This window comes from Halichoeres trimaculatus, unplaced genomic scaffold (genome assembly GCF_033239565.1).
Source record: "Halichoeres trimaculatus isolate MK-OKI-2021-1 unplaced genomic scaffold, fHalTri1.1 fHalTri1_scaffold_12, whole genome shotgun sequence".
In the NCBI taxonomy this organism is placed as follows: domain Eukaryota; kingdom Metazoa; phylum Chordata; class Actinopteri; order Labriformes; family Labridae; genus Halichoeres; species Halichoeres trimaculatus.
The window spans coordinates 9,689,038-9,712,087 of record NW_027437190.1 but is presented as its reverse complement, the minus strand read 5'-3'; the positions used below and the strand labels follow the sequence as shown (position 1 = coordinate 9,712,087).

The following is a 23,050-nucleotide window of genomic DNA, read 5'->3' as shown; positions in this document are numbered from 1 at the left end:
GGTTTCTTTCACATCAGGACCTGGATTTTATCAGGATTGTTTTTCATGAAGTTAGAAGACTTTCAAGACCATTTAAGTCTATTTGACCTGCAAACAATAAATAGCCTTAAATATTTCTTAACCTGCACTTTGTACTATTTTGATGCACCATTTCATAACTCTAATCTAGTATTGAGTCATTTGTGATTTCAAACTCTCAATGTCCATGAAGCACATTTTCACATCATGATGTTGTTTCAGCAGTTTCTGCAGAATGTACAGAGCTTTAGCTTCTTACAAGTAGCCTATCCGCAGTCCAAGTGTAGTTTAGTGAGACATTACTAGATATACTTTGGTTTTGTTATCAAACATGATTCTTTTCAGTGCCATAATTAATTCACTGTAAGATGAAAGCTGACCATGAGCCTGATTTTGGACGTACCTGGCTCAAATCCTCTCATCGTCCCAGGTAAAGCTACATTATGTGATCAGACTGAAACAGTATGATCTTACAAAAATATCTCCTCATCTGAAAACTCAAGACCAGTTATTCAGCTCTGGTGGTATGAATCAAATAGTTTTATTAAAACCCTGTCCGACTTACACAGCAGGTACACTCTCTGCCAAACCGTCAGTATTTATTCATGTTCATTTTTACTCAGTCATGACACCTCTTACAACATGAAGTCTTACACTCTGTGTGAAAGAGGGTGACAAACGAGGGCTTCTCTGTCATTCACTGAAGAACTGAACAGAACATGCAGATTTCATCAATGAAAAGAGTAGGGAGGAGCAGATCACAGTTTGCAGAGTCCTCTAAAAAGGCCTTCACCCCAAAAATCTCTCACGCTGTTTCATCCACCCACTGGTGATTTTATCAGTGAAGTCTGAGCACAACAAATAACCTCATCCATTATTTCATTTTGTATTACTTTTGAAGCTTGAATGAACCTGCTAAGCTTTAACAATCAGAGCACTGAGACAGGAACCTTGCCTCCCTCGTCCACGCCAACGCCAGTCTGAGACCATATCTGATTGTGTCTCCTCATTTTATTTAGGGCCTTCCTTCGCCCTTCATTCTTTCCATTACAATAGCTTTCCTTTTCCCACTGTGATCAGATCCTCAAACAGCAGCTGATCATTTCTGACAACGCTCTGGTCCAAAAACCAGGAGCTTCCACTGTCAGCCTTATTTTTAAAGACGAGAGAGAATCAGGAATATCTCATCTTTATTTCAGCTTAGACATCCAGTCTGAGACTACACTGTGATACTGATTCATATTTTATAAGGGCTGTGCCTCTCCAGTCAGTGTATCAACTATTTAAGAGCAAAGTAACGTCCCCACCCAACGAAAAAAAGCAGCCATGTGATCACTCAATATTTTCCCTCAATATCCAAAGCTAAAAAGGAAGCAAATTACTGATATATCAGTAGCCATGAGATTACCATAGGAACCCACAGCTAAGATGTAAAGATGGGCCTAACTCTAGCCTGTGGTCATTCATTCATAATAGTATTGAAAATCTTCTGCCATCAGTTTAATGCTCATGTCCAGATTACAACACAGGGAGATAATGAAATATCAAGCAACATTCAGAACAAAAAAACTCATCAGACAGTGAAAGACATAAATATAAAAATACAATAATTAAGCAAAGCAAGGGATGTCACTGGCGTACAGTGATGTTTAAAATGAACTTTAGTCCTCTGCGGTTTGAGTTTATAAATAAGACAGAGAAAGGAATTGTGCACCCTGATTGAGTCTTAAACGGTAGCACAGGTACCTGTTTATTTACAGATGTTCCTTAGGAAAAACAAAGCAGAACATTTTCTAAGCTACCTGATGGTTTGATTCAGATCCACATGGGGCCTGCAAATGCTGCAGCTCACCTTGAACATAAGATGGACAGGATCGCATGAAAACAGTTCTCCCTTGAAGACAAAAAAACGACCTCTGCCCTCCAGAATGATGCACTTCACACTGCTGCGGCTGAAAACCAGACAAATATGGCTGCTGGTGGGAACGGTGTGGAGGAGGAGGAAAGTTTGCTAACAGATGAGTAGTGTGGGCTGGTAATCCTGGTTGTTTTAATTACTTTAAAGACAGATTAACAAATGATTTAGAGTCTTTGACCCCCCCCTTCCCTCTTCTCTTCCGCTCAACACTGAGCATTTCTAAAACGTTATGAAAGCTTGACTGCAATCTTTTGCTCCTTCTTCATCATCCTCTGAACCTCTTTCTCCATCTTCTTTCTTTGCTGCTCCATAGACCGCTTTTCTCTCTCAGCCATCTTCTGTTGCCTGATGAATGAAGGAAAGACAAAAACACAGCAGGTAATGTCAGTACAGTGCACTTCACTGGGAGCTCTGAAGGCAGGGTGTGTGGAAAAACAAAATCCTGCTCCTTGCTCTTATGCTTTCACTGCATGACTTACACTGTCACCTGCTGGTCAGGGATTGAACATACACTCCTCAATGCAAAAACAGAAAGTTGGCCTGAGGCATTCATCCTGCAGAGGGGCAGCTCAATAAATAATATCCCTGAAAAGTTTTTTTTTTCCAGAAGTTTGTAGAAAAAGTAAAACTCATATTGTATAGGTTCAGTAAACACAGAGTGATTTGAAGCATTTATCTCTTCTAAATGTGATGACTATGGCTTCCAGTAAATGAAAAACTAAATTCTAGGGCTAGGACAACATGCCTTTTTCCTGATTTGATTCTATTATGATCTTTGGGGTGCCGATTCGCATTAAATTGTGATTCTTCTATAGTTCCAATGTTTGCGATTTTTAGTTTGCTTTTTTTAAACACCAGACCAAGTGAAAAAGTCGAATGATGATGCTGTCTACAGACTGTATCTGGAGCCATATTGTCCCCCCCAAAAATGCACATCATGTGTGAATCAGTTTTTAAGATTTGTTCAGGGGATCATCTGACATCTCAACTTTTTTCCAAACCAGCTTTTCAACAAAGACTAAAATGAAGGACTTAAAATTTGAAAAAAAAAAAAAAAAAAAAAAAAAAAAGAACAAAAAAAAAAAAAAAATCACAATATATAATTTTAAAAAAATCCATATGAAAAAAGAGATTTCTTAGCACAGAAATGTTGGCCTTATGAACAGTATGTTTATTAAAGTTAACAGAGGGAAGCATGAAGTACTCTAAATTTCCCTGGTTAAGGCTGCGTTGACTCTTGACTATAGAAAACACACTGGATAAACATGACCAGGTGACATGGCACCCCTAACCATCTCTAACTGTGGAAACATTTCTCTGAGGATTCTGTGCCTCTCCACTCTTCCTTCGGACTCTGGGTCCTTGACTCTCAAATGTAATGAAAACATTACCTTCATATGAAAATAGCAATACTCCAGTTGTCCTTCTCATCTGCTCAGTGAAGACTCTTCTGACGTTGTCTCTGGTTTTGGAGAGTCTTGGCATGATAAATTCTTTGGTTTCAGTTAAATTCTTTGATTGGTCCGTGTGTGGTGCTCTTAATGCGCTGGCTCCAGCCTCAGTCCACCCCAAATTCTTGAATGGGTTTACTTGAGAACCCTCTCAATACTCTTACTTGTCAATCTGCTGTGGCAACATTTTTCCTTCCTCTCAACTTCTCAGTCACATTTTTGGATCCAGCACTCTGTGCACAGCCAGTTTCTTAAGCAGTAATTGTTTGTCTAACTCTTCTTCAGGAAGAAGTCAAAGACTGTCCTCTAGTCAAATGTCAAGTCAGTCACAGCAGTCTTCCACATGATTGTGTATCTGGCTGAACCAGACTGAGAGACCATTTAAAGGCTCAGGAAACCTTTGCAGGTGTTACCGGCTCATGATCAGATAAGGGTTTCACAACATTAGTGTATGCTATTAAACTTTTACACACAGTCCTAATTTTACGAGACACTGAATCAAGGTTTTCATAAGGGGTGGGAGAAAAAAAATCCCATAAGTATTAGGATTTTTGGTTTTATGATGATTAAATCACAACTTTTTTTCAAAAATCAACTTTTTTTTTCCAATTAAAATCCTTCATTTTAGGCATCATTTATAAGCTGGGTTGGAAAAAATATCACTTTTCTCCAGCAGAGGGCGGGATGTTCTCGTTCGACTATCTAATAAGGCAATGTCAGATCCTCTGAATAAATCCTACAAACTGACTCACATTCAACTTTTTCACTTAGTCAGATTTGTAAAAGTAAACTAAAAATCGCAAAAATCAGAAATATTGAAAAAATGCAATTAAAACTGAGTTGGCACCCACAAAATTGTAAAATAATCCAATCAGGGAAAAGGCACGTTGTTCTAGCCTTAGTTTTTATTAACCGTAAATCAACCAAAAGAAACAATCCCTCTGTGGATAGTGAATCTATATAATTTATGGGTTTCACTTTTTGAATTGCACTGCTGAAATGAAAATTAAATACTCTGGTTTATTGAGATACACCTGTATAGTGCTGCTGTGAGGCCTTTATTGTGTATCCACTTGAGCGCAGTATCACGAGCCAAAGTAAACAGATGTTTTAATTTGTTACACTCATAGTTAGCCTGTGAAGACTGATTTCTGTCACTGCCATCTTTGATATAACTGCAGCACACACTTTGTGTGCACTTCTTCGTGAGACAATTAAAAACCTGCCCCTCTAAAACTATTCTATAATTGTCACTTCTAAAAGCAGAGTAGAAAATCTTGACAGGCCGGTACAGGCAGATACTTAATACACGTGCTGCAAATAATTGGTGAAGCAGTTTTTAGAGCTTACCTGAGCACTTCCTCTGCCTCCCAGGCAGCTTCAGACTCATCCTCCCAGGCATTTGTGTCTTCCTGCCAGTTATCCATTTCTCCCAGCTCAGCCTGAATAAAAAGACAGTTCAGAGTTATATACACAGAAATGAACCATGAATGAGGGATTTTTATTGGAAGAGCTTTAATTTCTAGATTGGGCACAAACAACGGACTGGATATGTGTAAACTTCTTAAATAACTTCTGCAGCTAAGCAATTATCACCTGACTGCAAAGGTGGCAGTGACAGTACAATCTTATGAAAACATAAAATAAAAAGTGATGTCACCATTCATAATCGCACAACCTGGTGTGTGGTTAAACTGCCTCACTGTTCTGGATGAAATTAAAAGTATGAAGTCCCAAATGAGGGGGAAATGTTGGTCTCCTTGAAGTCTTTTGTGGACAGAGTGGAAGAGTTGTAGCAGAAAAAAGAGGGAGCAGACAAGACAGTCCAGAGGTCACATTTCTGTTGCACTTCTGTTTGGTCACATGGCTATCCAGCACTCAGAGCAAAGAGTGGCCAGGATGGCAAAAAGCATAAGCATGGCATGCAAGCCAACACTAAATTGGCAGCGAACCCCCCTCCCCCCAAGCACATTATCTCCTTAATGATACAATAATGATAAAAATAATGATTTTGGTATAACAAAACTGAACAGAAAGTAGTGTGGCCTCTAAAACTTGCAAAGTATGAAAAAACACACAGGACACGTGGCAACATAACCAGTTTGTATCAACACCTGAGATGGCACAGAGGAAAGTAAAAGGAAATCATGTGAGTGGAGGCACAGGCAAAGGTAGTAGTCAAACCAAATCAAAATGCAGCAGAGCAAAGTTACTGATACTTTTGTGAATGTCACGCTGTACAACAAAACCTCACAGAGATATCAATACATCACCAACTCCAAAACAAACTACTTCTACAGAAGTTTTTTTCTTTTCAAAATTCAAAATGTATTTACTTTGTGTTTTAAATATAGATAGAAACTTTAAAAAATATTCAACAATCTCAACAAGTTCCTTGGCAAGCAGGAGGACTCAAATTACCATTAGTTTAAATGAAATTACACTATAAATGCTTTTGCACATTTTTCACCAAATCACGCAGCAGGGCTTGTAATGAAGGCGCTGATAGAAGGAGACTGACTGAATGAATTTTGTGCACAATGCTCGTTTTGCAGACTGCCTCCACATTTCAGTTCAAAGGCAATTGCTGGTAACATTAAAAAAGTGTATTTTTTCAACAGAAGTATGAGAGATGTCTTTAACATAAACAGGATAAATGAAAAGTGTAGCCCTTTGCTGTAGACTCTCTCTGCTAGTATGTGTGCATATTTCTACATATGAGTCTTCTCCCCTGCATTTCAGATAACGTCCTTTTCAAGTTTCTGCTAAAATCTGACTGAAGAGGATAGCACATCGTTAAACTATCACATGACATACTATAAGACTCAGATATTTAACTCAGAAATATGTGTTTTTTATTAACAGCATAAATTTCGCAATATTTTGACAGATATATGTCATTGGTTGCCACTCAACAAAGGAATGGTGCTACTGTATTATTATTAAGGTAAGCAGACTCTGGGTGTGTGAGAACCTTAAGAGTCTGTCTGATGTTCCAAGTGTGTTACAACTTGAACTTACTGAAGGTGGATTGAAGGTCATCATATCCTGAGAGGCGGCCAGTCTGCTGGAGAAACCCGCTGAGCCATCAGGCACTGTGTAGTTCAAAGGCTCCCTCTTCTTCAGCACAATCTGCAACACAAAAAACAGCAGAGGCTGAGCAAAAACCTGATCAAAGGTGCTTTGTCATGCAGGACCAAGCTCATCATTATTATAAATAAAAAAAAATATATATAAAGACAATTTGACAAAATTCAAGTGTGAAGTCATGTTAGTTACTGAACATTCTGTGATATTGTGTGTGCTTCCCCCTGGATTAATAAATTATATATCACCGTGTGGCAAGAAACATCCACTGTTCAACTCAGCTCCACTGGGACCGGCACTCCTGGTACTCCTCCGACTGCAAATAAACATCCATCGGAAAATTCCTTCGCCGGACGCGGACTTCGGACACGCAGTGACATGCAGAAGCGGACTTTTAAAACACCATCAACGCAAACCAGACAATTGACTTTGCCCAGCAACAAGAGACCCCCCTGTCAGGAAAGTTATTCCTTTTCCTGGTCACCTTGTAGAACTGTGACTTTTTAACTTTGATCACTTTGACCGATGATGGTTGTGTTGTAGGTTTTTTTTGCTGGTCACTACAACATTTAGGATGTGTATTTATGAAGAGCACTTTGAGTATTGTCCAGAAAAACTAGCAAAAGTGAACACAGGAGCATCTTAATCACGCAACTGGTATCTCTATGGTACTGGAGATTTTTTTCACTGACATTTAAAACTTTTGGCTAAATCAGATATCTATGCAGAGGCTTTGCTGGTCGATCTCTGTGCAAAGTTTACTCTCTGCTGGACATCACAGGGGCTGCAAAAAAGAGAGCCATAAAGAAAACCATGGAGGCAGCAGAGAGAGCCTCCAGATGCCTTTGGATCAGGAGGAGAGATCAGTGGACCAGTGCTGCTGGGACACAAGCCAGGGTCTGATCAACCCTGGCTGGGTCACCTGAGGGAGGACGACCCGAAACGTGTAATGATCTCAGGCACTTCACTGATGACGTGCCCCAGCACATCCGAGGATGTATCTTTCACCATGATGTGAAAACCAAATACACAAATCTGTTGTTCAACCTGGCATGCTTAACATTTACCTGTTTTATCTTTGTATCTTTTATCCCTTACATTTTATTACCTTTCATATCTTTTACTCTACTTTTATTGTTTTTATCCTTGTCTTATTTTATTTCTATTTTTATACATATTTAATGTTTGGCTCCTTATTATACAGTGTATGAGAGATTGTTTTGTACCCCTGTAAAGCACTTTGGTCAACCGAGGTTGTTTTTAAACTTGCTCTATAAATAAACTTTGACTTGACTTGACTTGTTACAAGATGTAGACTAAAATAAACTATTATTTCGATTTTTAGATATTCATGAGCAGGGTGAAACTTAATTTATTCCTGTGAGCTCCTTCAGAGCAGGATCAGCAGAATTTTCTAATAGATGAAAGCAGCTGGATACTGTTGGGCAGAACTTGTTAAGGACACCTTCCAACCACACACTCTTATTATTTCAACTTCACACTGATTGTGCATGTATTTACTTAGGTATGTTCAGAAACAGAATCCCTGACACTGTATTTGTCTGTGTATTAAAGCTTGGAGCAATAGCTGCAAACAGCACATGGGTGACAACATTGATAATGGATCAATGCCATGTACTGAAATCTGCCAAATATTTGCATTTCTCAGTTTCATCTCCTTCCAAACTTTGAAACACGCTGCTGCAAACTAATGAAGAAGTAATATCTGCATTGGATTTGCAGAGATTAAACTGATGCATCAGCATGATTGCATGCATGTTTCCTTCTATACATAGCTAAGAGTACTTAATCTTTTCAAAGTATAAATAAATGTGTGCATATAGCTAACCTAGAAATTCTGTATTCAGGGCATTGAGTGTTTTTTTTAGCTTTGCATCTTGTTGGTAATGCTGCATCAACTGTCAGCAGACATACCTTCTGTGTTTTCCTGATGGTGGGAGCCATGTCTTTGAAGTAGTCAGGCTCATCATCTACCTCGTTGGCTGAAGGAGAAACGTTTCCATTCCCTCCTTCAATCTTAATACTTGTAGGAGCCTCTTCATCCCAAGAACTCCATTCTTCAATCTCTGGCTGTGAAGGTGCAATGTGAAAAAACAAAATTCACAACTGATAGTGTAGCAGAGTTTTACAGCTGCTTTCACATCAAAATTTGAAATTTAGGTAAAATAACTACAAAAGCTGTTTGCTTTTTCAAAAACTAAACGCTAGACTCTGAACTTCCATGAAGTAATTCCATTTCTGGTCACAATACTGACCTGTTTTGGTACTGACGATGAAAAATCCACTGTTGTCGGGAGGGTTATTTGATCACCACTGAGCTTGCGCCCCCTTCCACTCCTAATAATTTAGTTAGATGAAATAAAAAAACATTCAAAAATTGTTGGCAAAACAGCAGCAACACATACATGACTGTTCTCGAACATTTATATAAACTCTCCTTCATTAATAAAGATTCATCCCTGAGATGAAAACAAGTTTCTTAAAGCATTACATAAGCACAGTTTTAAATTTTGACCTTTATTTGGCCAGAGAAGTTCTGATTTACACACTTGTTTTTCTCTCCATGAGACCACTTTTTCTGAATCATTAGATCCAGGAATTAATTTACAACCTACCCAGGACCAATAGAAAAGATATTTTAAGTTGTGTGTGATGTGACAATGGTGGTTGAGGAACTGCAGTATTTTGCTGATGTATTACAAGTGTATAAAGTTAACCCTACTTCCGCCAATTTCACAACTGTCAGTTTTTTTTTCCCCAGCACTATGATGTTTGCCAATAAATGATGTGAGGTTGCACTGCTATACCAATGATATAACAGGCCAGGATTTATTGTGTTTTCTCTTTTTTAAAGAAACAGTCCCACTCACCTGCATATCAACCTTTTAAAGAAAGAAAGTAAGCTGGCTAAACATGTGCAGATCTTGAAAAGACGGAACTGAGTGATGGCCATGATGATTTTGAGCTGGTGAGAAAAAGAAGAGACAGTTAGCATTTGAATTTTCAGTTATACTGATGTAGCATACTGTCCTGCAACAGAGCACGAGTATAAATGATGATAAGGCCCCCAGCAAACCCATGTTTATGCAGCGTAGACATGCAATTTGGAATAGCTCCGGTTTTACAGAAAATAAGTACTTGTGCAAAATAGCACTATCGTAACAACAATCAGTCATACTTTTATTCTTAGACTGGTGAGTCATAGCACTACCCTGATTTCAAAATGCCACAATAGGTGTGCAAATGCTAACGTAAATATTACCATTTGCTGCTATAATCAAAAACAGACTGGCAGATTTGAGCCTTTGTAAATAATCGCTCACAACAATCACGGACCCCACCACAAACATCAAGCTAGGGTGTACACGTCATACCGTAAATGATGCTAGGTTGACCCAACCTATATCAAAACACTACACTTTAGCACGTTCTCGTTACCATTGAAGGAGATTCTCACCTTGCAAAATGTCAAAGGACCGTAAGCAAAGCAGCTGCTTTCTTCTTGAATGGCAGAAGAGACAGGTTCATTTATTTGCTAACCGTTGCTTGCTAGCTTAGCCCACAGGAAAACATGATATTTCTGAAACCTTTCGACGTATGCTTAGGACGACACATTGGCAGCCACAAATTATATAGTTGTCATGTCAAAACCAAGCACGTAACAGCTGTTCAACCCCATGAGGTTATTGAGCAAACTACTAAATTTATGTCGTCTCTCATCTCTGTCCCATTGCTGCCATCTTTGAACTGGGAGGAGCAGGAACAGGGAAGTACAGCATGGTTCTGCTGCGTTCACGAACCGTCGGACATTAAAACACCATCATTTGGTGGTTTTCATTGATCGTGGAGTATTAAGTTCTCATATTTCCTCAAAAATATAATAATATTTCATATTTCCAGTAATCGATACTCTAGATCAGCAAGCAAGAAAATCCAAGGAAATATTACTCAAAATAAGTTGGGCGCAATTCAAAAAAATGCTTGCAAGCTTTCTACCTTCAGTGCAGGTTTTGATCATTAACAAACTTGCAAGTATGGCAGCCCCGAAGCATATGAGAATTCGATGGTATAATATAATGCTGCGTGACCAGTGACCTCATAATCTGCATATTAATGCTGAGCAAAAGTTAAAAAATATAGAGGAGGTAGATAATAGCATCGTATTTTGATGATCTGCCTTTTATTTTGTTTTAAATTTAATTCAATATGTTTCCTAAAGTATTGGGAAATAATCCTAATATTTAACAGACGGGACGCATTAAAAAAACTAATTATTTTTGCATCCACAGTAGGTATTTGTTATTAATGTCAAGCACACGATGGGACGTCGTTACAGGAAACACGCAATAAGAATAAGCAGAATTTAAAGATATGCATGATGGTTTATTAATTCAAGGTTTCACATTTACGTGTCTGCGTTATGGTGTCAGATGACCCGTGACGTCAACACGAGCGAACCAATCAGCAAAGGCCTCAGACGGAAGTGGGATATTTGAAAATTGTCAGTTGAAGTGGAGCCTGTTCCTGCCGTTTCCGAGAAAAGTGTCAACAACATCGCATAAGGTGAGAAATTATTTATATGCACATTTTATCTTTGTGTTATTAAATCTGTTTTTTTGGTCCGACGCTATCGGGGATCATAATGCATAGTTATCACAAATACCACGGGGTGCCAACATGCCAGCGAGCTAGATAAGCTAAGCTAACTGAATTGTAAACACGAAAGATAAAACACTTTTGATGAGTATTTACAGGATTATACGTTGGATTAAAATGTAGAAACTATTTTTCTCTACAATCCGCGAAACCTGCCAACGATGTGTTCAGTAAAGTTACACGCACGGGTGATGTTTTAATGTGACAGAGTGATTGGATCTGTGTTAGCGATGCCGTGTGGTTCGCAGCTTAATCTTCATGTTAGTTTTCTACGAGACCATGCAAAATATATTTCAAGGATTCCTAATGCACAGGGATAATTGTTTTGCATTCGATTTCTAAGTGATACTGATCTCGTGTGATTAAATGATTCTGCAAACGGCCTGAGACGATCTGTGTTAACGCCCATCCATGACTCGCACAGACATAACTGCGTCTGCCCTACAATTTCAGATGGAAGAAGAGGAGCATACAGACAGAAAGCAGCAGCTTGCCATGCTGTATCAAAAGCTCAACAAAATTAAAAAGTATCTAAATGAAGGTAATTGTATCAAGATGTTGCCGCGATATCCACTTAACTCAACGTTTTATGCCCATACTTTATCAACAAACAATGACACCATGGCCTTTCCTTTTATTTTTTTTAGATGACACAGACAATATTAACCAGGTCATAGGCTCAAATTCCCCTGAATCATGCCACTCATATATGATGGACCTGGAAAAGAAAGGGGACCCTCAGCTGGACCGAAACCACTTAACCAGACTCATTGACTTTTATACAAGGGTCTTTTCAAATATGCCACTGAGAAGACACTGTCAAAATGAGAGCTATGCCAGGATGTTGGTGAGATTTGCTCAACTAAAAGCGTGAGTATCCATTGTTGTTTCACAGCTGAGTCATCCATAATAAGATCAGGGTTTGTGTTAAGTGTTCCACTCTTTCTCTATTATCAGAATCCAAGATGTGAGTGAGGCAGAGGATAACTTCAATGTAGCGAGATCCCACAGCCAGGACTTTGCATTTGTTCACATTGCACACGCAGAGTTTGAACATTCTCAAGGTACATGAATCTGCTGTTCTTCTTTATTCAACTTTACTTTATGGAGAGTTACTTTGGGTCTTCATTGTCAGCCTTATCTCCTTATCAGGTAACACAAAGAGAAGCATTTCCATATTGCAGAATGCTATTGAACAGGGTGCCAAACCAAAAGAAATGCTTGTGGCAGCCCTGCAAAGCATGCAGACAGGAAAAACACAAACCATTTGTTCAGAGGATAAGGAAAACATATCATGTGAGTTTACTGTCTGTTGTATTATTCCCTGAAAAGGAAAGAAAAAAAACTCTTTTACTTTACAGTTTTTTGGGAACTATTGCCAGCATTTCTGATTTCAATGTTGGTGTGTTTTTTTCTACCAGTTTTTTCAAACAGCAGTGTGTACAGTTCTGTCAAAAAAGGGACAGAATTACAAAAAGTCAACAGAATGTCAGATGGAACAGGTGAACTCCACATTTCCAGCATTTTTGGTCCAGGGTAAGGAAGAATACTGCTTCTCAAGGCATGATAAAGCATCTGTTTGGTCAGAAAAATGTGATGGATAATTTTGATCCCTGGTCAACAGGAGTGAGCCCCCATGTGGCTCATCAGATGATCAGTTACCAGGCTGGAGGTCTGGATCCCAACGAAAGAGAGCAGTGGGCATAGTGAGTTTATTTTATATCCATACTTGGCATAAATTTGATATCAAATTAAGTTTTAAGCTCCAAAATTAAGTTCTGATATTTTTGTTTTCCAGCCCCTAAGGGTCCCTGTGGTCCCCTTCTCTATCCCAGAGAAGGAGGATGATGATGATGACAATGTTTATGAGAAGCCGTCAAAGAAAAGTGATGCAGCACTCCACAACAATATGTCCAGGTATATTTCTATTATGTATTTTTTAGTGTAGCCAAATAAAAATTATTTTAAAGCTAAATTTTGTCACATTCTGCAAACCAGATTGGGAATATTTTTCAAAAGTGCTGAGAGTTAAACATTCCATAGACTATCATCCTGGCCCGGCTCCTGTTAAGAGCACAAGAGTTTCCAAAATACCACTTTGGAGAAAAAAAAACAGCTCAGTATTTACAGCATATTTATTTAAGTGTTGTTGCATCATGCTTTGTTTTATTTGTCCCCAGGCAAACATCTGGTTCAAGCCTGAATCCAGTATTTGGGCTCTCATCCTCAAAGAAAAACAGTTTTGGTAGAGATCTTCACGTGAGTACAAATCAGGTGTTTCCCTTTGTTTCTGCAAAACCAAACTGCAAGTGTTTCATTTTCAGTCCTATCAGGAAAAAATCTGGCTTCCTCTTAATGAAGTATTGTCTTCTATTCCTCCATCCAGCCACAAGCAGCCAGTCCAGAACACGACCCATGGGAGGACCAGGCAGCTGTGGACTCCACCACCACACTGCTTCACTCAAAGTGCACCTCGAGAATGGAAGGTATGATTTAACCATGCGTTAATGCTACACTGGGTGTGTCACCTGTTTAATGCCTTCTTTTATTCTCCGGCAGATGTTACTTACAGCTTTGACCAGGTTGTCAACACAAATTCCCTTGAGGCATGCTGGACATATCTGAAGAGCCTGGAGAAAAGAGGCAACCCTCACACAGATATCAACCTCCTGAACAAACTCAAAGACTGTTATTCCAAAGTCTTCTCTAGGCTGCCAGTGAGGCAGTTCAGCAAAACCTATGCCAGAATACTGGTCAGATACGCAGAACTCAAGGGGTGAGTGAGAATGGTTGTCCCCTTACAGCCTTTGGAGTTTGGAGTTGTTTGAAAAACACAAAACAACTGCAGAGATGTAGTTACTGTAAATCTTTATTCATACAATAACACTATGATCCTCTTAAATCTACTGGAATTTTATCAAAGCGACCAAAACCTTCATGTACAGAATGTACATGTGATGCCATCCACTCAGACACGTTGGAGGCACTGTATCAGCAGAATGGGGAACTAAACAGAACTGAGCTCACAGGTTTATAGGATTATTCTCGCACAAAATGGTTAACCATTGCCGTGTTTTTAGCTGAACTAATCGATCAGGCAGAGAAAAACATCTTAAATGCATTTGACTACCCAAAAGTATTGCAAATCGGGCTGAGGAGTGCAAACAGTTACCAGAAGAATGTCACAGGAGTTAGTGGCTAGCCAAGTATCAACAGCTCCGTCCTCTAGGATGTTCACTGATATTAATTTTATGTTAAATTCAATGAAACCCCTTTGGAAGAGCTGCAAAAACCATGCCAGTGCAATTCAGAAAACATTTTGTAAAGAAATATATTATTATTGATTATTTTGAGGTTTTATAGATCGTCTCTCTAATTTTAGAGCCCGAGTAGAAAAAAATGGGCTTCATACAAGCACCATAACATGGTCAAATTTCTGACTAGTATTACTCCACATTTCAAGTGCATTGGGAGGAAAAGATACTGATGTGCTAGGTGTAAAAAAAAGAAGGTATTTAACAGTATCCAGAGAGGATATAAGGTTAGGGAAGAACCGCGGGCTCATTGTGTTTACTTGACCCACACATTTGGGTCTCTTCAGCCTATTTGCTGTAGTTTCTCACAATATCTCTCTTTTTCTTGCTGGTCATGTCCCTCTTGATAAGCTTTAGTATGCTCTGTGTGTTTTTCAACATTTGCTTGTGGCTGGGGCAACTGACAATCATTTTTGACTGTGCACTTCCATTTCCCTCCATTCAATGTTTATGTTTGTGTATCTCCAATATGGCCATACATCCAGGTAACTGCCCAAATTGGGACACCAGTGCAAACAGGCGTCTATAACCACTGATGTATTGTCTGCCTATTCTTGTTCTGTGACTTTACATTATTCCATACAGCTCTTAAAAATCTCTGAACGCTAGATTTTAATGTCAAAGTTTTGTCTAGTGCTTTCAAAGTATAATCTTGTCTTTTTTTATTTCACTGGTATTTTTTTCCTGAAGGATTGAAGACCCTGATGAAGCTAAAGACCACTTTATAGTTGCAAGATCTAACTGTAAAGGCTTTGCCTTTGTCCACATTGCACACGCCCAGTTTGAGGTTTCCCAAGGTATGACTGTTTACTTGAGTTTTCATGAGTGTGATATATGGAATAACCAGATAAATAAAGTAACCACATACAGTATTACATGTAACACATAATAGTTGATGACTCTTGCTTTTGTGTAGTAAATGAAGTAAGTAAAATACACATTTTTTTTTCCTTTTTCTGTTCTTTTAAGGTAATGTGGTCAAAGCAACTTTGATTCTGCACAAAGCCCAGACATTGAATGCCAAGCCAGCAGAGCTCCTGGAGATGGCCATAAGAAACCTGAAGGCTGGAGAGACTCAGCTCGTGCCAGTCAGGGAGGAGGAACACTCCACAGGTATGTTTGTTAAAGAGTTTTTCACAAAGCTCAAACCTGGACATGGCAATGGATATGATTATTTATTTATTTATGTGTGTATTTATTTTAGATTTACAAACAGATACTCAAGTCAGCACTTCTACCTGTGGAGGAAACCAAGACGTCCAGCTTCCTGCTCGAGTTCCCGTGAACCGGTCAGTGGAATGTCCTAAACCTTCCAGCAAAGAGTCTGCAACGGAGTGGAAGATGCCAGCCCTTATCAACCGCCACGTCTCTCCTGAGGTCTGATAACATTTTTCAATCTGTTATTCTGTCTGTTATATTAAGAGCAGGATTCTCAGTAACATTACTTCATGATTCTTCCTTTATTGGGGTTGTTCTCTCTGGCCTTTCTTGCCAGCGAGTTTAAGCATTAATGGCTGTTTTTCAGTTTTTGCCACTTGACAAGAAGAAAGTCTTTCTTCTAGTATATATTTCAATCTCCTTTATTTGCCGGTTTCATTTGCTCCTATTTTCTGGCATAATACTGATTATTTTTGTTTCTTATCTATTAAAGCCATTGATTAATAGAATAGAATAGAAAATACTTTATTTATCCCCAAGGGGAAATTCAGGAGTCACTGCAGCATTTAAGAAAACAAAAGTAAGAAAAAGTATAGAAAGTGCAAAAAGGTCCATAAGAAATTAGATGTCGACATCCCGTCCACCACTCGTCCACCACTCTCCAGCCAGTCAGTCTATAGATCAATACTCTGTTGTAATTGCAAACCCTATGAACTGCTTTCTTCACAGGATAAACGCACAACACCTCCTGACCCTAGAGCTGCTCCTCGTATACTGGACTCTGTTCCCACCCTATCCCTCCAGATCCCATTAAGACTGAACCCACCAACTGTCTGTGAGACACCAAACAGCTGCAGAAACCCACCTGCTAACAGGTATCATCGTCACTTTGGTATTCTTCAGTTTGGAACATATTTCTTCAGTTGCTTCTTTTTACTGTTGTATAGTTTTTCCTTCCCAGTGACTAACATTCTCCCCTTTAGCTTTGTGACTCCTGTTGTAAAGAGGGGCCCTGAAGTATCTTCCTCTGCAGTGGCAGCACACAGAGCTGGACCCGTCCAGCAGCAGCCTTCCACACCACTGAACCAACCACAAGCGCCTTGTTTCCAAACCCCACAGGTACAGAATACTAAACTATTCATGTGCTGCTAGCATATTTACTCTGTGATTATTATATTACTTGTGTAATGTAATACATACTTGTTCAACACACCTGCTGGAACAATACTCAAGCAGCACTACATGCAGTCAGTGTACAGCCTCATATCAATCTGAAATTCATTGGAGTGAGGCCTCTTGCTGCCTTTCTTGAATGAGAGACTGATTTTTTTGTGCTCAGACCATGATCACCTCTTTTCTAGGCTTCCCTCACATCGTTGTCAAATGAATCCATCACCATCAAAGGCAGGCAGTTCTTCATACTGAAGATGATCGGGCGCGGTGGATCGAGCAAGGTAAAACACAACAGGGAATTCTTATTGTAGTCCAGTATTTGCCGACTGTTTTTTGTTAGTTTTTTCTATGAGAAAGAATCATTGCTCTCTGTTTCTTTCAGGTCTATCAGGTCCTCGATCACAAAAAGCAGCTGTTTGCTGTGAAATACGTCGACCTCGAGGAGGCAGATGCTCAGACTATAGAAAGTTACAAAAATGAGATTGAACATCTGAACCACTTGCAGCAGTACAGCGATCAAATTATCAAGCTGTTTGACTAGTAAGCACATCACCTTTTTTCAACATGTTAGCGCATCAAAAACTTCCCAATTTCTTTTTAGGAATGATAATCATGGCATATTTTATACATTTAAAAGAAATTGATATCTGTTTGCAGCGAAATAACAAGCAGCTACATCTACATGCTGATGGAGTGTGGAAACTTGGATCTCAACACTTGGTTGCGAAACCGCAAATCTGTGAATCCCCTGGATAGGAAGTTCTACTGGAAGAACATGCTTGAAGCCGTCCAGACCATCCACAAACATGGTTATCATTGTTTCTATATCTCTCAATGCTGTTCCCTCAGTTATCCTCAGTGATTATGTCACAATACAGTACTCTAAAAAGCCTTGTCCAACTCTGAATGGTTGTCTTGTTTTTCTTCCTTAACCCAGGAATTGTCCACAGTGACTTGAAACCAGCAAATTTTGTGATAGTGAACGCTTCGCTCAAGCTGATCGACTTTGGTATTGCAAACAGGATTCAACCAGATGTAACGAGCATCATGAAGGATTCACAGGTAAGACATTTGTTATCTGAAAACTTGTTTTTTCACACAGTCTTTTAAGTGCAGCCATGGAAATGGTACTAAGGGGTGTAACAGAACAAAAAAAAGGTTTGGTTTTTAAGTCTTGGCTCTGTATTTTTGATGCAGCAAGGGAAACACAGATAACAGAAAATATAGTTGTTTTTTGGGGAACTCAAAAAACTTGTAAATGTTGCCTTGACTGCTGCATGAACAGCTCAAACTTCTGGATCTACTCAATTTTTTTTTCATTCATGTACACAGTGAACCAGTTGAATTCATGATTCTAAACTTTCTGCGTTTGCAAAATAAGCACCATCATGCATCATCAGTGCATGTATATTCTTTGAAATACAAAACACACTAAACATTGCTTTACTTTGTTGTTTGTGAAACACAGGTTGGAACCCTGAACTACATGCCCCCTGAAGCTATCAAAGACACTTCGTCCCAGCATGGAAAGGCACGCTCCAAGGTAGTCAAATTATCAAACAACAAGCAAAGAAACTAAGTTGTAAGTTTTGATTGAATCAGTGTGGTAGAACGTTAACTTTTTGTTTGTTTTTATTGTTTTTTTTTTCCCTCCAAAGATCAGCCCTAAAGGTGATGTGTGGTCTCTTGGATGTATCCTGTACTGCATGACGTACAGGAAAACCCCCTTCCAAAGCATCACCAACCAGATCGCAAAGCTACACGCCATCATTGATCCCTCTCACAAGATTGAATTTCCTGACATTGGAGAGAAGGATTTGTTGGATGTGTTGAAGGTAAGACTTAATTACAACAGTGTTTTAATTTAATTACAAGCAGTTCATTTGTCAGTGTTTGGATTTTACTGTTTAAGCCAGGGGTCCATCAGTCACTGTCCTTTATAGTTAAACTGGATGGATTTAAAAACCAGCTCTCTGTCACGGACATGTTTAAAAATATAAACAAGCTGTTTTTATGATCCTGTCTTTCCAGAGATGCTTAGTACGAAACCCCAAAGAGAGAATCTCTATTGCAGAGCTGCTTGAGCATCCTTACCTGCAGCTGAAGCCACAAGAAGCAGGTACCACAAACACACACTTATAAACAAGTCTGCAGACCTGAAGGAAACCTCTGCTGTTCACCCTGCGTCACTGACGTACATAATTTTCCTGTTTCAGAGTCTCCATGTAACGGTGATCTACAGAGGATCCTCACAGACCTCGCCGCTCTGCAGTCTCCAAACAGCATCATCAGAGCTGCTAATGTAAGCTTCACAGAACTGCTGCTGGTGGACCTCTTTTGACCTTGAGGGTCCCGTCCTCTAACTTTGGGCTCTGTTTCCCTTTTCTTTTCCCACAGAACCTGGCAAGAATGTGCAGCAGTGGCAGGAAGCTGGATGTTGCAGAGTGTGCGAAGTCGCTATAACTACACTTTGGAACAAGTTGTTGATGTTTTTTTGTTCTTTTGTTTTTTCATTTTATTTTTGCCCCATTATACACTTCCAGTCACTAACAGTATTTTTAAGTAGTACCACAGATCTTTCTTTTTCTTTCCATTGGAAAACAGTCATTTTATTGCCTTATTGGAACATATACTCTCTGATAAGAAACGTAGGCTAGTCAAATAAAAACACTGTAACCACTGAAGTTGTCTGAATTGGTTGAAAGGTTGGTTTCAGATAATCAAACTATGTTTAAAGTGAAGGCTTTACAGGGTTGCTTAATGACATTTCTTAAAAGAGTTAGTTAGGATTTGATTACTCATAATTTTAATCTGTTTTTTTTTTTAAAATCCAAGTAGAGTCATCTAATATTTTGCTTCGCTCTTGAGCCAAGCGCAAAGACTGTATAAAACTATCCCTAAAATGGTCCTGTTTAATCGCTTTGGAATGATCATTAATGAAGAATGAACATGTACAGGTAACAGTACTGTGACTTTCAGGCAGTACAATCTTATTAAATCTTCCATTCATGTGTGATATTTAGGTTCACATGAAAGAACAAATGTTTTCACTTGGTCACAATACCCATGACCGCTGATATAGATTCAATTCAGAAGAAAGGCTGATTTTGCAGATGATGAAACACAATTTTGTGGATCAGGTTATGTTTTACACATTTCTTAAAGTTGCAGTCTTTCCTATACAAACATCAGTTTATCCTATGAATTGTGAGGTTACACCTGTTTCTTATGTAACTGTTCAATTTGTCTCTTTGAGGAGCAAGTAAAATATTCTAACTCTCTTCTATATTTTAACAAGTACAGCTGGCAGGTTTTCCAGTTTGTTGAAGATGTGAACCTAAAAAAGCTCCAAAAAGACAAATGACTGGAATCAATTTTAGTTCCAGTGGTGAATCATTTTACCCAAGGATTTAAGTAATCCCATCTTTGTATGTCTGTTCGCAAGGTCATGACTACATAGAGCTTGTACAACTGATCCCCTTTACTGACCTCAACAGTACTCTTAATGATGAAAAAAAAAAAAACCCACAAAACGTGTAATATACAGCTATGAACATATATTGAATGCTTGATTTTAAAGTTTTAAATAGTATACTTTTGACTTTCAAACACAACACTAAACTGCACACCCCCAAAACAATGCTTTGAAGAGGCCACGGGGATATAAAAAAAACAAACCTGTCCATGTGAAAACCATGTGAAAACACATCAGGCCATGTGAATGCACGAAAAGCTGATGCAGGCTTGCCCGAGAGGATCAGCTGTTTGTCGGTGATATGACTTACCCATCCTCTACTTGAGCATGTACCACAGTCTCTCTAAAGCCGCACTAACTATCAAAGTATGTATCACGTACACCACCCTCCTTTTTAACCAATCACAGGCTCACTTGCTCTGGGAGGCTGGCAAAGACAGAGAAAGACAAGAGCTCCCACTCTGACGCCTTTCCCCGGTACCACAGAAAAGCCGACGTCGTTTACTTTCTTGCACCAGCCTTGTTTTCGCTTTTTCTTGTCAGCATGTCAATCTTGTTTTACAACATAGGTTTCACCATAAGAGCATTAACTTGATTCAAACTTCTTTTAACAACAACTACTACTGTACATGTCAAATGCAGCACCTATTTCCTGATTGAATTGATTTACCCTCACCATTTTTGTTAAGAAAATATATATAAATATATTTTTTAAATCAGGTATAACATCTTGACTGAGGAGCACTGTCATTATCGTTCCTGTTTGTTCTTTAATGTATTAGTCTTGAAAAAAAAAAAACACTGATCTTATAAGCTCATACAGAGCCATATGGGACATAACAAAGACAGTCAAAATTGGTGATAATCGATTTAACACAAATAGCGCTGATGATTTTGACCTTTTTATGATGAGACAAATTTTCTGTATCGAGTCTATGGGATGATTATTTCTGACCAGGAGCACAAAAAAATGTTCAACATGAAATGATAACGACACGAGGGTTAAACATCAGAGCAGTGATTTTTTTTTTCTTTATAAAATAATCATTATAATTTTAAAAAAATCTTGTTCTGAACCTAAATACTGTTGATATTTAAGACATACCTAACAGCATTTGTCAGTACAACAAAAAGTGATCCGCCCGCCAAGGAGTCGGACAGGATTTAAGCTAGCTACCAGGACATGATCCAGTCTCTTTCCCCAAGTGAGGAGCTTCTCGCTGTAATAGACGATCTTCACTCTTTGATTCATCTTGCCCTTCCTGGTCAGCCATAACAACAGTGATGGCGGCGGCTGCACGGTTTTTCATCCGAGGTGCCCACTCCAGACTTTCTATCTCTGGGGTTGGCACCGGGACCCAGAGCTCTTTCGGGGCCACGTTGCTTAAGTTATCACCGAACTGTAGCTCCCGGACAAAAACTCAGCGAAGACATGCAGCTCACTTTACCTACCACCCTGACCCCGTCCCCACACAATACGGTGAGTGCATGGCTAGCTGGCTAATGTTTGCTAACTTGACTGGGATAACTTGGAAGTTCATACAAGTTTGGGGCCGAAAGAGAAAGCTATTTTCCTGCATTGTGCACACGGTCTGGCTGGGAGTTAGAAAAGGTACTACGCATCCACTGTCTATACGGTTGTCCAAAATCCAGTCATGCTAAGGCAGAGTGGGGTTTTGGTGTCAACACCTATAGGATTGACTTTTTGTGTCACACTGGGGGTACGTATAAAAAACGCAGTCCTAGTTTGGATGTGATGCAACATAAACTATATAGATGTATGTTTACTGATAAATTTGACCCAAAAGGAGCAAAGAGTATATTTTCCTATTCAGCAGGTGAATGTGGAGACGACCCTTTACGTTTGAACGCTGTTCATTATGAACATCATTGCGCACACTGAAGCTCAAACATCCAAGTCAGCAAAGCAAACACATTTCTGATTGGAGGAGAGAAACATGGTGTTACACTGGGTAATCCTAGTTAAAATGTTAATGCCCACAAGTCCTAATAACTACGACCACATTCTTCAGTGGTTGAATGAATTTTTGTTGTCTCTTCAGTGATCAGCTGACATTCATGTCTTCAGTTCACACTTAAAGTGAGATAAAGTTTCTTGTTAAGATACTGCCAAATTAATGCTCTGAATAGTTGGGCTTGTAGGTTTGCATCTTGCCAGAGCATTCAGGTCAACACACCAGATGCTTTCAGAGTTTTCAATCTTTGCTTAAGACACATTTCTTTGTGCCTTTAATAATAGTTGAGCATGATCTCCTAACATTGTATTTGCTTTTTATTGGGGCTATTTTGTAATTTAACATTTCTTTCTAACCAGTATTTTTGTGTTTTATTAATAATGTGTTTTAAGCTTGTACAGCACTTTGGTGAACTGCCATTGTTTCCAAAATGTTATGCAGTATAGATAAGTATTTGACCTCATTTAACATCTTACAGGCCCTACCCAGAAGATGAACTTGTTCCAGTCTATAACAAGTGCCTTGGACAACACCCTTGCAAGTGATCCAACTGCAGGTATGCGTTTGATAGGAGACATGTAAAGAGCTGTGAGGACTTTCCAAGTGATGTTTAAAAAGTCTCACTTATAGATATATACCTGATCGTTATCCACAATTTAGAATAAGACTATCAGCGCCAGTATAGGTTATCTCTAAATGCTGTTTCTCAGCTTCCTGGTTGGTTTGGGCAGGATTGATTCAAGGTGCAAAGACATCTCCATAACAGCACCACACCAGCAGAAAAAGTTTAGCAGTGAGAAGAG

At 39.1% G+C, this 23,050-nt stretch overlaps 3 protein-coding genes across 3 annotated transcripts in view; 2 read left to right on the top strand and 1 right to left on the bottom strand.

The window, feature by feature from the left end:
* Positions 1–1,737: 1,737 nt before the first annotated feature.
* Positions 1,738–10,264, bottom strand: ebag9 (estrogen receptor binding site associated antigen 9). The gene is made up of 7 exons (XM_074682570.1): positions 9,953–10,264; positions 9,366–9,460; positions 8,751–8,832; positions 8,410–8,565; positions 6,409–6,519; positions 4,738–4,829; positions 1,738–2,281 (listed from the first exon to the last, which is right to left on the bottom strand). Exons 2-7 carry the CDS (start codon positions 9,446–9,448, stop codon positions 2,164–2,166), a joined length of 642 nt encoding a protein of 213 aa, XP_074538671.1. The 5' UTR covers positions 9,449–9,460; positions 9,953–10,264; the 3' UTR covers positions 1,738–2,163.
* A 691-nt stretch (positions 10,265–10,955) lies between these two features.
* Positions 10,956–19,678, top strand: ttk (ttk protein kinase). The gene is made up of 25 exons (XM_074682611.1): positions 10,956–11,058; positions 11,605–11,692; positions 11,799–12,021; positions 12,109–12,215; positions 12,304–12,447; positions 12,573–12,687; positions 12,776–12,857; positions 12,950–13,068; positions 13,332–13,410; positions 13,538–13,637; positions 13,711–13,927; positions 15,156–15,262; positions 15,435–15,578; positions 15,670–15,842; positions 16,353–16,498; positions 16,607–16,742; positions 16,985–17,077; positions 17,179–17,336; positions 17,454–17,605; positions 17,734–17,858; positions 18,265–18,339; positions 18,455–18,631; positions 18,828–18,915; positions 19,013–19,098; positions 19,194–19,678. The coding sequence occupies exons 2-25, from the start codon at positions 11,605–11,607 to the stop codon at positions 19,257–19,259; spliced, it is 3,000 nt and encodes a 999-aa protein (XP_074538712.1). The 5' UTR covers positions 10,956–11,058; the 3' UTR covers positions 19,260–19,678.
* A 1,804-nt stretch (positions 19,679–21,482) lies between these two features.
* Positions 21,483–23,050, top strand: part of bckdhb (branched chain keto acid dehydrogenase E1 subunit beta) — a 58,237-nt gene continuing 56,669 nt past the window's right edge. Inside the window, exons 1-2 of the mRNA XM_074683660.1 lie at positions 21,483–21,751; positions 22,726–22,803. Coding sequence (XP_074539761.1) covers positions 21,556–21,751; positions 22,726–22,803 — 274 coding nt within the window. The 5' untranslated portion in view covers positions 21,483–21,555. The remainder of the gene's footprint in view (positions 21,752–22,725; positions 22,804–23,050) is intronic.